Source organism: Acromyrmex echinatior, chromosome 13 (assembly GCF_024713525.1).
Source record: "Acromyrmex echinatior isolate Ae372 chromosome 13, ASM2471352v2, whole genome shotgun sequence".
In the NCBI taxonomy this organism is placed as follows: Eukaryota; Metazoa; Arthropoda; class Insecta; order Hymenoptera; family Formicidae; genus Acromyrmex; species Acromyrmex echinatior.
The window spans coordinates 5,943,720-5,959,857 of record NC_141864.1 but is presented as its reverse complement, the minus strand read 5'-3'; the positions used below and the strand labels follow the sequence as shown (position 1 = coordinate 5,959,857).

Here is a 16,138-nt window from a genome sequence, read left to right as displayed (position 1 = left end):
GTTTGTCTGCGACGGAAATTGGAATGCCAATGATTTAAACTCGATTAGTATATTATATTATAAATCATCGATATCCGCGTCATAAGCAGCCTCTTCAAAATGAAGTGGAAATCAGACTCACATACAAATAATTATATACCATTCTGATAAATGGTAATTCAATTTAGCGAAAATTAAATGTAGGCAAAATCTCTTGACAAACACATGACAGTGATAGAGGAAACATTTCGATAAATTACTATCTGAGATGCTGACTGAAGGTAATTCTGAATAACGTCAATTGCTCATTTCCATTTTTATGTACATTATGCGCACAAAGGAATACTTTATACAAACGCAGTCTACGTTTCAGATATATGTACAAACAACAATTTTGCTAGTATCTAAAAATTTAGCTAGATAGAAAATAACTTTATTGAATCACATTAAAATAATTACTCTAAAAAATATCGATGTAAATTTAAAATCATGCTGTATCTATATAATTCTTTATGTAATTCTGTGTTGATATAAAATATCTCGTTAATATAAATAACATGATGTGAATTTATATAAGATTGTCACAAATTCATTTTAAAATTTCATAACTTTTCCTTGATTTTCAAACAAAATGTCATGACTTTTTTTACTATTAATAATATTTTAAATTTTTTAAATATTTTCCTGATTTGGAAAATGTTAAATATTTTGTTAAAAGAGATCAATTTAATATAGTAATGTAAATTACTATTAATGTTGTTAAAAACATTGCTTATATTTTTAATTGTTAAATTGGTAATATTCTAAAATTATATACATGACGTATTAAACTTCTTTGAAGTCAAGAATTTTAATTTTCCAGAAAATTTTGTAAAATTTTCTGACTCTTTTCTGATTTCTCTTAATTTTTTATTTCCCTAACAATTCTCTGATTTCTCTGATTTCCAGTTTTGTTATAGTCCTTGATATTTACATCAACCTATGCCATTAAATCCACACGATAATTTTTAAAGTGTAGGAATCTCAAGCATGACAATAATTGTTGCAACAAGTTTTTAATTCAAGCAACCAGTTTGAGCAACCTACATAATTACTTTGATGACCCAATAAAATTATTTTCAGTATGTATTCAGTATTCTGTATCAAGCTAATTTTTTAGATACTTCAATAAAACCATTCTTTCCGTGTAGAAATGGCGAGACAGAGGGAAAACTACAATCGGAATCAAACGACACATGCGTAATCATCGTTCGGAGAAAACTACAGTTCTAAACACGTGTACGAGAAGGCGACAACAGCTGACGGTGGTAGCTCCCGATGGTGGGGACAAGTAACACGCGTGGCACTCACACGGTCGATCGCGACATATCAGACTGATAAGGGCATTTTTGCTCCTCACACCACGGCGAATGGACGCGCATTATTTCCACGAGTGCCACAATATCGCTTCCGTGCCGCGCGAATTATGCGTAATAACGCGCTAATATCTACAGAACATCCCGCAGCCACCATTGGCAGTGACCATCCTCTCTATTCCTCAAGTATTCTGAGGACAAGATTTCTTCTTTCTTGAATAAAAACGCGAAAAACCGCATCGTCAATTGACAATACAAGCTTCATGTTCGTATAAGTTTCAAATACACTAAATGACGAAAAGTTATTTTAGAATTTAATTGTAGAAGAGTTTAAAAAAAGTGGCCAATTCAGCGCAGATAAGGAAACTTGAAATGAATGGCAATAGTTCTAAAATGCATTGAATATTCACCTTTCATACGTAATGTATATTAAAGAGTTTTCACAAGATAGAGTGAATAATAAAAATGCAAGACTACCTTTCACTGTTTAATTTTATTTTACTAATCGACCTAATTCCTAATTTAAACGCGAATAATTTATGAATATTTTACTATGTTAATTTATGTAACATTAAGAAAATTGTATGTGCCTTTTGAAGCAGATCGTCTAGTTGACGGTTAAATAAACGAACAATTTATCAAGAGCTCCAAAATTTAAATATATGAAAAAGAAAGATTACTTACCGTTGAGACCATACTTCTCCTGATTCCTTTTGACTTGATCGGGACTTAGTCCCTGGTCGGGATCGACGTTGAAATAATTTATCACTTCTTCCACAGTTTTACAATGGCCGTCCTCCATGGTTATTGCTTCGTAGATGCTTCACCAATGTTATCCTTTCAGTGATGATCGTGTACGTTCATTCACACTAACAATTTCTGAAAGTAAACAGAGTTATTTGTTACACAAAATGTTCGTTACGTTACACGTACCAAAAATAATAAAGAGAATAACAGAACAGAAGATCATCAGAGAATTTCTTCGACGTAAATAAATTAAGCGCAAGTAAAAAAAAGCAGCACAAATTATACAAATATCAGCAAGGTTATATGAATAGTAGGTCATCCGTTCTGAATGAAATAATTGAAAAATTAAATAAATGTTATCAAAAGAATTATTCTAAACGCCTTAATTTTTTTAAAATTATTTAATCCTTATTCAGATTTATTCAATCGAATTGATATTACATATTATATACAATGAGTGCAAAAATTATTGATAGATGGGAGATATCTTTAAAAAAATCTTATATATTTTTAAAAAATAAACACTAATTAGCAATTTTTTAACAAAAAATAGAATAGGGCTGTTTAATTATTCTCAAAATTTTTCTCATTATTTTTCCTAAAAACATGTGTGTTAATTAATGTATATTATTTTAAAAACACATGAAAATGAAAATTTATATTATTTGGACGCACAAAAAATATTCGTACAGTAAAGAAATTGAAATTCTAAGATCGAAAATACGCGAAGTTCTTTTGTCTATATTAAGACAGAACGTACTCAGCGTAAAAAATTGCTAATTAATGTTACTAATGTCTTGTTATATAAATTTTCCCTGTAGGAATACTTTTGCATTCATTGTATCATCATATTATATAATTTATTACTTTATCGTTACATTATATATATATCATGTATTATATGTAATACACATTAAGGGCAAAATGTTTCAAACATACAATATTGTCTTCATTTATTCTCAAAATGCTAAGTCACGAGATAAAAAAAAATTAAGAAAATAATCTCTTTTCAGAATATCCACAGAATTAAATCCTTTTTTTAGATGTTAGAATTCTATACTGAATTTTTTTATTAACAATTGCATCTATAATTATTAATAAATGTAACATTTTTTATGGCATTATTAATGATGAAATTTGACCTTAAATACATGCAAATGTAAAGACTTGAATTTCAAGTTAATTTTAAGTTAATTTTAAAGTTATATTTTCGTGTAAGACACATTCTTTAATTATCCAGTTATCTCTTAAACGTCACATATGTCACAGATAAAAAAATGTCTAATTCTTACATTTCAATTTTTCAACAATTTTTATAAACATACACATATATATATATATAAAACCCTAATAAAACAATTCAAAAAATAAATTATATTTAACATAAATCAAGAAATTGTACTCCTCTTAATTTATACACAATTTTCAGTTCAAGAGATAGAAAATTCCTGAATATTCCACGATATTTTTTTCTAGAATATACTTGCAATCACACTATACTAAACTGAAAGGAAATTTTCTAAAGGAAAAAGAGGCTTATAGAAGCCAATTTATGACGTGTCCCAACAAAAAACCTACTAAAAATGCAACACTTTGTGATTGGAGAATCCGCTGGGAGCTCGCCACATAAATTCATCCAAGAGTACCACGTAAGTTACAAATTACAGAAACGGACGCGGAAAAAGCAAGAACGAGAGCGAGAGCGAGAGTGAGAGAGAGCGAGAGAGAGAGAAAAGAGAAGTAAAATGAACTTCAACTACCGGAGGTGTTGTCGAGACGCAGCGGACTGTCCCACGGTGTTCCGCCTCCGTGCAAAATTACGAAACGCAACGGTAGGTCCGCGTGACGGGCCGACGGCGACGACGGCGACGAGGACGACGGAGGAAGCGCGGCGCGCACTCCACCGCGGTTTCGACTCACTGCTCGGAGCGCGACGTGTCCGCGCGACATGCACTCGCACTCGAACTATACGGTATATCCTCGCCGAGGTTCGTGACTCGCGTTGACGTGCGACGGGCACGACTTGCCCGTTGATGACGACGTGTCAACGGAGAGCGAGAGACGGAGAAAGAGAAAGAGAGAGAAAGAGAGAAACCAGGCGGCGGGAGGGGATAGAGAGAGAAAGAGAAGAGCGATGAAAGGAGAGACGAGGATAGAAAAAAAATGGGAGAGAGAGAAAAAATTCTGTTACGGCCGCCGAATATTTAGGTTAGCCGCGCAACGATGGTGGTCGCGGTGGCGACACGCGTACTTATCCACGACGAAACTTTGCGACGAACTTCACGTTCCACTCTCGGAGTAAAACGCGCGATTCGTGTCACTATCTCGCGCGCGCGCAGGCAACCAAGGGAGGAAAAGGAGGAAAAACGTGTGACGAGGCAAGGTACTGAAGGAACGTTGCCGTTGCTGCTACTGGCTGCTACTAACGCTGGCTACTTGCTGCTGATGCCGTTTCTACTTGCGAATCGTTGCACGCGCGAGCTATCACGAGGCGCGGATGCACGGGACGCACGTCATTTTCCCCGGACAATGTGACCAGCGCGAACAACTTGCCAACCTGACCTCCGCTTCCGCGAGACTGACACCGCGAATCAGGCGAATCATCGTGCGAGTGTCAGCGCCGCCTAGCGGCGCGCTCCGTCAGCGACAGGCGCGCCATCGCGCGCCGCGATGGATCGCGTTTCCCGCGCGAGTTTACCGTGATAGATCGTTGACGATCAAACGGTCATCGAGATGAACCCGCGGTCATTTCCGAAACGTCCGGCATCGCGATGAGTACGCTCGCGAGCGCAACGTCCCGATGAACGGCGTCGCGACGCCCATCTGTGACGACCAGCGACGACACGCGTCTCGCGGATAGCGAGCATGTGGAGCGACGCCATTGGCTGAGCGACGCGTGACGCGATGCGCGGCTATTTTCAGACTTCTGCTAGGCTATTTCCTTGGCGCGTATTTTAAGACGCCCGTCCGGTGACGGGACCGTCCGCGGTGTGTTTCCCATTACGTAACCGCGACGTCGACGAGCGATGGGCTGCCGACTGTACGATTGTTGACCGAGGACAATCTTGCCCTAATAAATTCTTAAGGATGTATCAAGAAGTCGAAGATAAATCTTTAAACAAGATGAAAATTGTAAAAGTGAGCGAATTTACTGGAATATTCGTAATTTCATTGATCAATGTCTGGTGAATTTGCTCATTTTTATCATTTTTGTCATTTTTGTCTCATTTTAAGATATACAATCGATGGCTTGGAGTATAATCGTTTGAAAAAATGACTACCTTGGTGGAAAAATTTGTTCAAATGTGAAATTATCTTAAATGTTTCCGAAAAATGTCGAAATGTACAATTTCGGACAATTGTAGGTAAAATGAGATACTTTCCATCAAATTTCGGTAATAATATCTAAATTTATTAGAATTTGTCATTTTTTATATTTTTCAGACAAACTCTAACAAATTTTTTTCACCAGGATAGATATTCATAGTCAATTTTTATATTTGAAATTGTCTTAATTACAGTCTTAAGATGTCATGAGCCAATCAGAGAGTCATATTAATACCTTAAGATTACTCAATTATCTTATTATTACTCAAATATGTTTTAAAAGAATAAACTATGAAAATTCATCTTAAAATTGAAAATTTGTACTTTTCACATAAAAATAAATGTCGTATGAAACAATTCAATAAGATTAATATTATATTTAAGAATAATATATTTAAGGGTCATATGAAATAGTTCAATGAGATATTCAATACTTATATTTAATAATACCATTTTATAGTTTAAATAATGCTTTATTATTTTATCTTAATTTTTTTGAAAAACATCTACTTCTTTTGAAATAATTTTTTATTGTGGTTCTAAATTATGGGCAAAACTTTTTGTGTTATTTTCTAATACAATATAGGAAAATTTATTCCATTTTGTTAAAAAAAATGTGTACAATACATTCTTAACTCGTTCGCCGAAATTCCGTTTCGCGAAGCGCGATTCTTCGTAAAAAACGTGAAAGATCGTTATTTTTCCTTATAGAAATTTAATATTGGAAAGTAATAATTAATTATTATTTTGAGTATTATTAAAAGCATTAAACGACAGTGCTTTTAATACTCAAAATAATTAAATTTCAGTATTAAATTTGTCAGTATTAAATTAGATTTCTGTAAGAGTCATGATGAACGAAAGATTTATTCGCATTGTTTGAAATCCTCAAAAACTTTTGCACTTAAAAACAAGATAAATGTGTATTCGATATGAAAAAGAAGAAAAGGAAGAAAATGAAGAATCTGAGTGCAAAAAGTGCAAACAATGCGAACGGATCTGAAGTTTCTGAAAATTCATTTTTTCGCATTAGTTCTTTTTTTCTTTTCTTTTTTTTTAAAATCTATTTCGAATTTCTTACGTATAGTGTGACGCGATCTAGCTGATTTTTTATTTCGCAACGAGATGAATGGTTTGAATGTCTCATTTCATCGAAAAACGAAATGTTAATACAATTCCAAGCAAATGGTCCACATTATTAATACCGACGTGACACACGATGAAGTTATTATTTATATCCACGCGGCATAAACAAGTCCGGAGGTAAGCAACGTTCGCTTGAATGATGAATTGCGTCAGAAGTACAAAATGATAATACAAGTACATATCTACAATAGCAGTCATAAATTTTAAGTTGTAAGAAATCGACAGTCACAGTCGATTGTTTCACCTCCCATTCGATTGTGATTAGTCAATTTCTTATGACTTAAGACTTATAACTCCTATTACAGCTCCCGCGTAACAAGAAAAGAAATGTATGAATGAGCCCTTTGATATAATTCTCTTCAATTGAATTTTTAGGATTGCCACAAAACTGAAAATCAAAGAAATATCAATGAAATTGTAAATGGTCAGAGAAATCAGAAGAAATCAGGAAATTTTCTACAAAATTAATAGAAATTATTTTGCTTTAAAGAAGTTTAATATGAATAGACTCTTGTCAGTTTTAAAATATTACTAACTTAAAAATTAAATGCAATATCAGCAATATAATTAAGTAGTAATCAGCAATAAATTAATAATGATTTACATGACTATGTTAAATTGCTCTTTCAACATAATATTCGACAGTTTTCAAATTAGAAATACAAAAAATTTTAAAATATTGTTAAAATCATTAAAAAGAAAATCATGAAATTTTGTTTAGAAATTAGGCAAAAGTGGAATTTTAAGATAAAAAATTTGTGATAATCCTTCTTTCAAATTTCTTTTCTTGCTTAAACACGCAATTAAACGCAATGCAATTCTAAAATCTGGGTCAAGTTCAAAGGTGTCGATTAAAATAGTCAGAATAAAGTCGAGAATACGATTATAAATAATTTTTCGAATTAATTGCAAACTTAAGCAACACACGATCTTTGGCTCTATTCTGTTTTCCCATAATCTCTGATAATTCTCCATTAATTTTCCATGGAAATTTACATCGAAAGGACGATTTTATTGAAATATCAAAAATTTAATTAGATCTGAAAATAATTTTGTTGGATAATCATAATAATTATATAGCTTAAACTGACAGAATGTACGTCGAAACTTTTTGCAACATTGCTTTTCATGCTTGAAATTTATATTATTTATATAATTATTTTGATGGTCCAGCAAAATTATTTTCCGATCGGTATCCAATTAAATTTTTACACATTTCAACAAATCGTTCTTTCCATACGAGATAACATATTTAATGGTAACGCTCGTTAAAATTGTTAACAAGCGCTTCAAAATAGTTATTCATACACAGAGGAAACGATAATTTACTGAACTATCTAAAAATTGAAATAACTACAGATCTGAAAATAATTTTATTAGACTATCAAAATAATTATGTAAAAATTTAAAACATGAGGAGCAATATTGTAAAAAGTTTTAACATTCTAACAATCAGTTTTAGTGAGTCCTAAATAATTATTTTCATAGTTCAACAAAACTCTTATTTTCAAATCTGTATCTTTCTAAATTTTTAGTCACTTTAGCAAAACCATTCTTTTCGCGTTTCACGCTATCTTTCTAGAATTAGAAATCTATCAATTAAAATAAAATGAATTTTCTCTTCCTCGGTTTTTATTTTCAAGGTCGTTTTCACTACATTCTGCGAAATTCCTTTTCAATGAATATTTATGTCTGCCACGATACATTTATATGAGCACACGTTAGAGGCTAAATGCACCCGCCTGTAATTCTCGCGACTGATTCTATCCAACTCTTCATCACCCCATAATTATTGAACGTTAACTTCCCTTATTAATTCGCAAATTCGAGGCGGCACGGTCGGAACGAAGAGCGTCCAAAGATCTCGCTGGCGTGGTTCCAAGAGATGTCTGAAATGCGTCTAAAAGCTACCGGATATTTTAAACCTTGTTTAGATGTATTTTATATTATCCCTTGGATTTTTGTCTTTGAACTCTGGACACAAAAAAATCTCAGGGATGTTTGCTCGTTATACGGAGGCATTTATAACATAAGTCGTATGTCTATCGAATTTTGACATGCGATAAATTTTTCTGACAAATTTTCCGACAGTTTTCTTTTTAGATGCAGTCCTTTTTACCAAAGCTTAAAACATCGTAGTATACCTATCTTTCATAATCTTCTGTAATTTTGCATTAAGTTTGTGCCACCGAAATAACAATGATACGCATGTTAAAATTGTTAACGAACAGACAATTATCCGCAAGCCTCACGCTATCTTCCTACACAGAAAAATAGATTTACTAAAGTATCTAAAAATTTAGCTAGATACAGATCTGAAAACAATTTTGTTTAGACCACAACAATAATTATATAGAACGTTCAAATTGATTGTTAGAATATCAAAACTTTTTGCAGCATTGCTCATCATGCTTGAGGTGCCTACAAAATTATTTTGATGACTCAACAAAATTATTTTCAGATCTGTAACTAGTTAAATTTTTAGATATTTTAGTAAAATCGTTTTTTCTGTGTATAATTCTGTGTACGATTGAACATATTTCTGTCAATTGAAATTAACACGATGCGATTGACATAAAAAAATATTTAATCGCGCATATTGAAATTTGCATGATTCCCATGCCTCTTAAATATCGAAGCGTTTGTTAAGTCAATGATAGACCGTATATATTGTTCCCATAAGATTCTGCATAGCTATTCAATACATGTATACATTGATCACCTGCACCACCTTGCAAAGTCACGATAACACTCGAGAACAAAGAGCCCGCCAAAGTGCGAATGATTAATTAAACACGTCGTATCTGATTTTCACGATACGCCTCGTAATCATCGCACGTCAACTTCTCACGCTGAAAGCTGGAAAACACTATCAGAGTAAAACAATTCCGCTAAAATGCTGATAAGCAATTAATAACACGTCACATACCGATCTCCCACAGGATTCTCATTCACATTCTAAATTAGCACAAATCCGAAGCAATGTAATCGAGACGAGAAACTCAACCCTCAACCGTTGGAAATGTAAATTTTTTTGCTTTTTGCCACAGATAGAATTAATTTTTTAGGGTCTTTTAATTAAAGACGCAAGTGTTTTTAACTCTTTATTAGTACACACGATTGGGTCATTCGTGTCTCGCACATCTGTTTCTTTTAAGTACAAAAGTATGTATCTAAATAATGTTTCTACGATTTCCTTTTTTTTAAATACACCACTTTATAAATACCTTTTAAAGATGTTAAACTATATGCAAGAATTAATAATAATTTTTGTTTATATATGTACATACAAGAGATTAAAATTAACTCAGGACACAAACAACTCATCGTATGTAATAAAGGACTCGAAAATCATTAAGTGCACTAAAAGTTAATTAAATCATCTTGTCCACTCGCGAAATCTAATATGGATTAAGAATGTTGCTGAAGAAGAAAGAAAATCGAAACGTTCAATGAGTTCAATGATTTCTCAAAATTAAAAGATTTAAATAAAGAAGAATCAGCATATCAAATGGAGTAACAAATTTATTTGTTAAAATTTATTGCGCACCTCCTCTCACGCTGACTCTCATTAGCCCAGATTAATGTTGTTTTTGTTATTTTAATTAAATCGCTCTTCAACGTAATTAAGTACAGATTTGAGGCTTTAAGCATTCACTAAATTTCTCTTTAAACCGCATCTATGTTGTATTATAGAACATGAACAGCAAAAATCTTAATGACCTCCGATTTTTCACAAACTTAAGTTACATGGAAACATTTTACTAAAGTACCTAAAAATTTAGCTAGATACAAATCTAAAAATTATTTTGATAGTCCAACAAAATTATTTTCAGATCTGTACCTAACTCGTACTTCAGCAAAATCGCTCTTTTTGTGCATGTATTTTCCGATCGAACAATTACAGTGCAATCAATTTGACAAGTTCACTCGATTATTCACTAATCACTGTTACATCAACTACATGGATGCTTGCCGTTTGGTAACACAAACTGACAAATATCGTTCTGTCTTTGTTACTCATGAAAGGCAAAGAAAGATAGAATTACGACGTTTGTGTCACTAAATGAAAAGCACTCAATGTTATTAGAGAGTGTTACAACAAACTGGATAGAGGTGGAGGGAGCTTCGCTTTTTTTTTTTATTTTACAAATTGAAAGCCCGAATGTCGCGGTTGAGGATTGAGAAATCGCGGATGACAAAACTAACCCTCTCGTCGCTGACTATCCCCTTCTCGACAGATCGCAATCTCACGCCAGATCGGCTTCGGAGAGCCGAAGGGCAGACACCCGCCGCGCGGGACACGGACGATACGGACGACACGGACTCGGCGACCGGTCGCGGTATTGCAGCACCACGACACTCTGCTGCGAACTGTTCTCTGCCGAGGACACTGTCCGGACGACCAGCTCGCTCGAGCGCCCGGGACGCGACTAGCCGGCCAAATCGCGCGCGCTCGAGCGAACGTTTTTAGCACGTCTTCGACGACGGCTTCCTAATTATTTTGGCAGAGATCAGAAGAGCTGCCGCTCTCCCGATCTTCGGCATCGCTTCCTACCCTTCCACCACCGCGCGTCCCGCCAAGGACTATGGGTGGTCTTGGGGTGGTTTTTCGATTCTCGCCCCATATATATGAATGGGTTGTTAAGAGGTGATAATGTTTTGAAAACGTTTCTTTACACGTAAAATATCTTAATTACAACGTATATAAGTTTCAGCTTTTTTACATATTTGTTATAAATTGAATTTTTTCTCAAAAAAGCTTATCTTCTTTTGAATTTATTTTATAAACTAAGTATTCAACAGTTGCTTTTACTTTCTTTGCCGAGGTTGTATGAGACCGAGTACGATTATAGGATTATTCTTTTATCTAATTGTATAAGTCACAGGATGCACGAACTTTCTCGAATTTTTTATTCACGATTGCTTTAAGCTTTAATGAAAAATGTCGAGGCGTGAATACTCTGAATTACAAAAATTATTGAAATAATGAGTTATTCAGACCGACAAAAAATATAAAGATATTCATGAATCCAGTTCTAAAATTTAAGTGCATAATATATCAACATAAAATTAACTCTCCAAAACGTGAAATAAATATATGTGTAATATTTGTATAATATAATTAAAATCTTTTCAAGCCTGAAGAACAATCTTTTCAACACCAGAATAACGATAAAAGATTATCTGAAATTTCAATCAAATAAATTATGAACCCCTTTACATAACAAGGGCCAGTTTCTCTGCCGAGATATAAGTATTCATTTGATCCATTTTAAGCACAGAAAGCGCGAAAAGCGCAGCTGGGAGAAGCAAATCTGTGGTCACGGTTTGAGTGAGTGGACTGGTGAAATCTATTTGAAGACGAGAGATGCAACATGTTGGACGGGCCATAAGGATAAGAAACGTACTGCACTTGTTGGCAAACAAGTAGAGGTCGTCGTTATACGTGACGAATGCTTCACATAGGTACACTGGATGAGGTAATCCGCTTTGTTGGATTATCCACTCTCGAAGGAAACCGATATCCTCTCTCGTTTATGTAAAAAATTGCGATTGTCCCAGCCATATTAAATAATTTGCTTTGTAAACAATCATCTTGCTCAATCAGAATTCGTTTTTAAAACAAAACAAGTCCTTCGGGAATATTAAAATTCAGCAGACAAGGTCGATCATATTTTTCAAGAATTGATCTTTTATTATTCGGATCAGTTACTACGATTAGTTAATAAAATTAACGTTTGTAAAATTAATTAAAAACTCTTTTAATGCATTGCGTTTTTTATCTCAAAATTAGCTAAATAAATTTGTGGTTCCTCAAATAAAAAGACTGATTTGTGATGATGATGAATTGCTTTATGAAGAAGCTAACTGCAATATTGACTTGACTCAGTCGCTCGACAAATCATTTCTTGTAATGTTAATGGCAATGTCTATATATCTATGTTATGCTATTGTGACGTGATACCATATGGCAATGCGGTCGCATAAATGCATTTCGATATCCGATTATTACGGACTCTGCACGCATTAACGCATTCCCTACGACACGATATGAAATCATCCATTACGTATTTCAACCGCGGGCCAAAGATAACAGAATGCCTTTGAAATTTTTATAAATAGCGTCGCGCGTAACAAGCAACCAAAAATTACTCTCTCAAGTAAGGCTCTCAAATGCGAGAGAAAAAAACAGATATCTGTCTATGTGTTGCATTAAAGTTTTAGTATTAAGCGTTAATTTTGCTGGGCTTAAAACATTACAATTGCCCATTTACTAATACATTTGATAAGCTTAATATATCGTAAGCTGAACGCACGTGTACTTGTTGTGGACACGTGTTATCTCTTATTAAATGCCGATTTAATTTTTTTATTTGAGTATCCCTTCCTCAGCGCGCAATTCGCTGGTCGGTGTTTTATAACGATGTTTAATTATAGTTCAGGATTGCACAAATTACCACGACGTCGCGGGTCGAGATAATTTCCGCAGCTCGCGAAAATTGTTTTACTCGAGCGCGCGAATGTGGTGGTGACCTACAAAAACTAAAACGAATTCTTGGCTCTAGTTATTATAGGTCGCATAATACGCGCTGCTACGTACCTACTCGTCGAAAAGCCGCGGGTTTTACGCGGTTTCACCCGTGATCGAGAATATTAAGCGGTTTTACGACATTTTTATTGACTCTCAATGCATACCGAGCCGTTTTATGAATACGCGAACTTTTAGCGCGAGCGTTGCGATGCGTTAAAATATTTTATTTACTGCGGGACGACACGCTTTTAATCTGCGAACTTCGCTTTGCAAACATTTATTATGCAACCGTACTTATATCGCCACGCAGTGAAACAACACACATGTAACAGAATCAGCTCGTGCCGTTCCGTTTCATGTAATTTTTATTACGTAATACCCGTGGCAATATCGATAAGAATTTTTTTGTTTATGTAATTATAAAATCACATCAATTTTAATAATATCTTGTAAATAATCTTTTTTTGATAATGTTTCTTTAAATAACAACATGTATATTTTCTAATTCAGCTTCGCTCCATTATTTCCAAATGTTCCAAATGCGCCGTACAGCCTTGGGCCATAAATATAAAGCACCCTCACAAATTAATGTAAACGTTTTCTGGCTAATAAAAAATAAAATAAAAACAGTTGTATTGAAAGAAAAATATTTATTTTTATAATTTTAATATTTATATTTTATATTTATTTTTATAAATTTAATTTCTTGTTAATTCTTCTTTGGCTTTTATTTCCGTCTTTTCCAAGATAACGCAATAAAAAATAAATTGAAGATATTTTATACTTATGGTCAAAGTACAATATTTATGAAAAATTCACTAAAATTTTCTATAAAATATTTTGTGATGTAACTTCGAGCGACAATTTTTATATGAAGATAAAATCAAAGAAAAATATATCTGCGTCCAATATAAAAATTTGCAATGCCTTTGGTTCCAATAATTCATATATTTTCACACGCATTGATAAAATATCTTGCTTTGAAAACTAATACTCTAGAGTGACTTCTGCATTTGCTATTCATTTAATATTATTCAAGTCAATTAAGAGAAATTGTGTCCCCATTTCGCATTGTAAAAAAAGTGTGTAAAATCCACAAACAGCAATATAAAAATAACGCGATTTCAATAAAAATATTTTTTTCTTTATAAATCAATTTTTTTTTATGGTATGTGAATTTTATATATTTTTTTCTATAATATAAAATAACAAGAATTATTCTGTTTTTAAGAGTTATTCGTAAAAACACGCAGTTTCTAAATCTTTGAATATTGCAACAAAAGAAAACATTCTATCCACAATTAATATAGAATTCTATATCAGTAGAGAATCACTACAAGGCGGAGTAACGCTCTAGAGACACCTCTCGTCTGGCTAGCTATTTAAAAGTAGTCGAGCCACCGCCAGTATAAATGAAGAGCCATCACTACCGCGTTTACGAATTTCTGAATCTCGCGATATCGACGCACGAAATTTTGCAATTTTCACCATAAAGCTGCGTTCTCCAATGCAGCCCTTCGCTGACAAATCGGGAAAGTTATTCACGATAATCAGAATCGATCACGATAATAATATGATACTCCACGGCTAATCCTTCTTGGCTTCTCACTACACTTACGTTCCATCCTCCCGCGGTTTTCATTCCGGAAACGGAAGATTCGTCACTGCGCGTAGTCACACGAAGAACACTATGCACACCATGGTTGCGCGACGAGAGGACTTACCAATTTCTTCTGTCTTCAATTCTTCAACTTTTACACTTGGAAGCGCTGCGGGGGGGGGGGTGGACCACCCCCGTTTAAGCCTTTCACACTGTTCTCTCTCTCTTTCTTCCTCTCCCTTTCTTTTTCCCTTTCAATCCACTACTCCTCGGTGCGCATCGTTGTTCGTCGACGCGCCGCTTTCGACTGGGCCCTCTATGACGTGCAGAAGAGTCGTTTGCGCGACGGCAAAAGGGAAGTGAAACAAACAAACATTCAAAAGGGGGTAACGCCTGCGCTGCTGAACAAAACGAAGCACCGAACGATCGCGAAATTCACTTAAATAGTCCATAACCGTCGCTACCTGGTGGCGAGACAACGAAAACCTAACTCTGGCCGGAAGCCAGTGGCCCCGGCGACTGCCGTGGATGTCGTCGTCGCTTTTTTGCGTTTAACCTTCGAATTTGAAGAGCTGAGAATGGAAGAGGGATGCAGGGAAAAGAGGAGAGAAGGAGAGACAGTGCCATCCGATTTAAACGTCGTCGATCTAAAAGTATATCTACCATACTTTGACCATCAACAGCATGGTGTGCTGATCTATGGTTCCTTGGTTCACCATAAAAGGAGTAAGTAAAAAAAAGAAAATTTAATATCTCGAAATAGTTTTTACACTGGCCGTTCACACACACACACACACACACACACATACACACACACACACACACACACACACACACACACACACACACACACATACACACACATACCGTACTGGTAGGAACTATAAAAAAGAAGAAGGGAATATATACTTTTTTTATACTTTCTTAAAATAAGGGTGGAACGTTTTACTTTTCTCTTAAAGTAACAAGATATCTGTAAAATAAATGACTGAGTAGGTAGATAGACACGATGATATATCATAATTGCTTCCACAGAAATCTTTTTCTTGATTTGTAGATAGTTTTTCTAATTTTTTATTTATACGCGGAAGATAGTATTATGTGAACATACACACTTCAAATAAACTCGACCATTTTTCATCGTTTGTGCTTCTGCCTTAGGACGATTTCTCTAATGTATAATTTTTAGCGAGTTTGAGTTATTACTACTTCCTACATTCTTTCCTGAAAGAACAAATCAAATTGAGAAGTTTCTTCAATGTCAACGATGATGTTATTATGTAATAATCTTTAAAAAATGTGTTGTCATTAAAAACACATTTTACATCGACATAGAAGTTTAAAGTTTCTCGACACGTTTGTCACTTCATTTATCTAAAATCTTAAAAGTAAATGTATGAAAATAAAAATTGCCGAATAGATCGAGTGTCTTTTAGAAAACCAAACCGC

The 16,138-nt window shown here is 34.3% G+C and overlaps 2 protein-coding genes across 7 annotated transcripts in view; one reads left to right on the top strand and one right to left on the bottom strand.

Moving 5' to 3' along the window:
• Positions 1-15,108, bottom strand: part of SERCA (ATPase sarcoplasmic/endoplasmic reticulum Ca2+ transporting SERCA) — a 60,446-nt gene extending 45,338 nt beyond the window's left edge. For 3 of the 6 annotated variants that reach the window (XM_087412892.1, XM_011064265.2, XM_011064268.2), the window contains exons 1-2: positions 14,814-15,108; positions 2,019-2,213 (exon numbers count right to left, since the gene is read on the bottom strand). In XM_087412892.1, coding sequence (XP_087269018.1) covers positions 2,019-2,136 — 118 coding nt within the window. In that variant the 5' untranslated portion in view covers positions 2,137-2,213; positions 14,814-15,108. Of the gene's footprint in view, positions 1-2,018; positions 2,214-3,841; positions 4,684-10,763; positions 11,001-14,813 lie in introns of those variants that run through there. The other 3 variants (XM_011064270.2, XM_011064266.2, XM_011064267.2) reach the window with 3 other exon arrangements.
• A 107-nt stretch (positions 15,109-15,215) lies between these two features.
• The window catches only part of LOC105150888 (uncharacterized), a 51,561-nt gene continuing 50,638 nt past the window's right edge, over positions 15,216-16,138 (top strand). Inside the window, exon 1 of the mRNA XM_011064263.2 lies at positions 15,216-15,415. Within this exon, the coding sequence (XP_011062565.1) occupies positions 15,268-15,415 (148 nt within the window). The 5' untranslated portion in view covers positions 15,216-15,267. The remainder of the gene's footprint in view (positions 15,416-16,138) is intronic.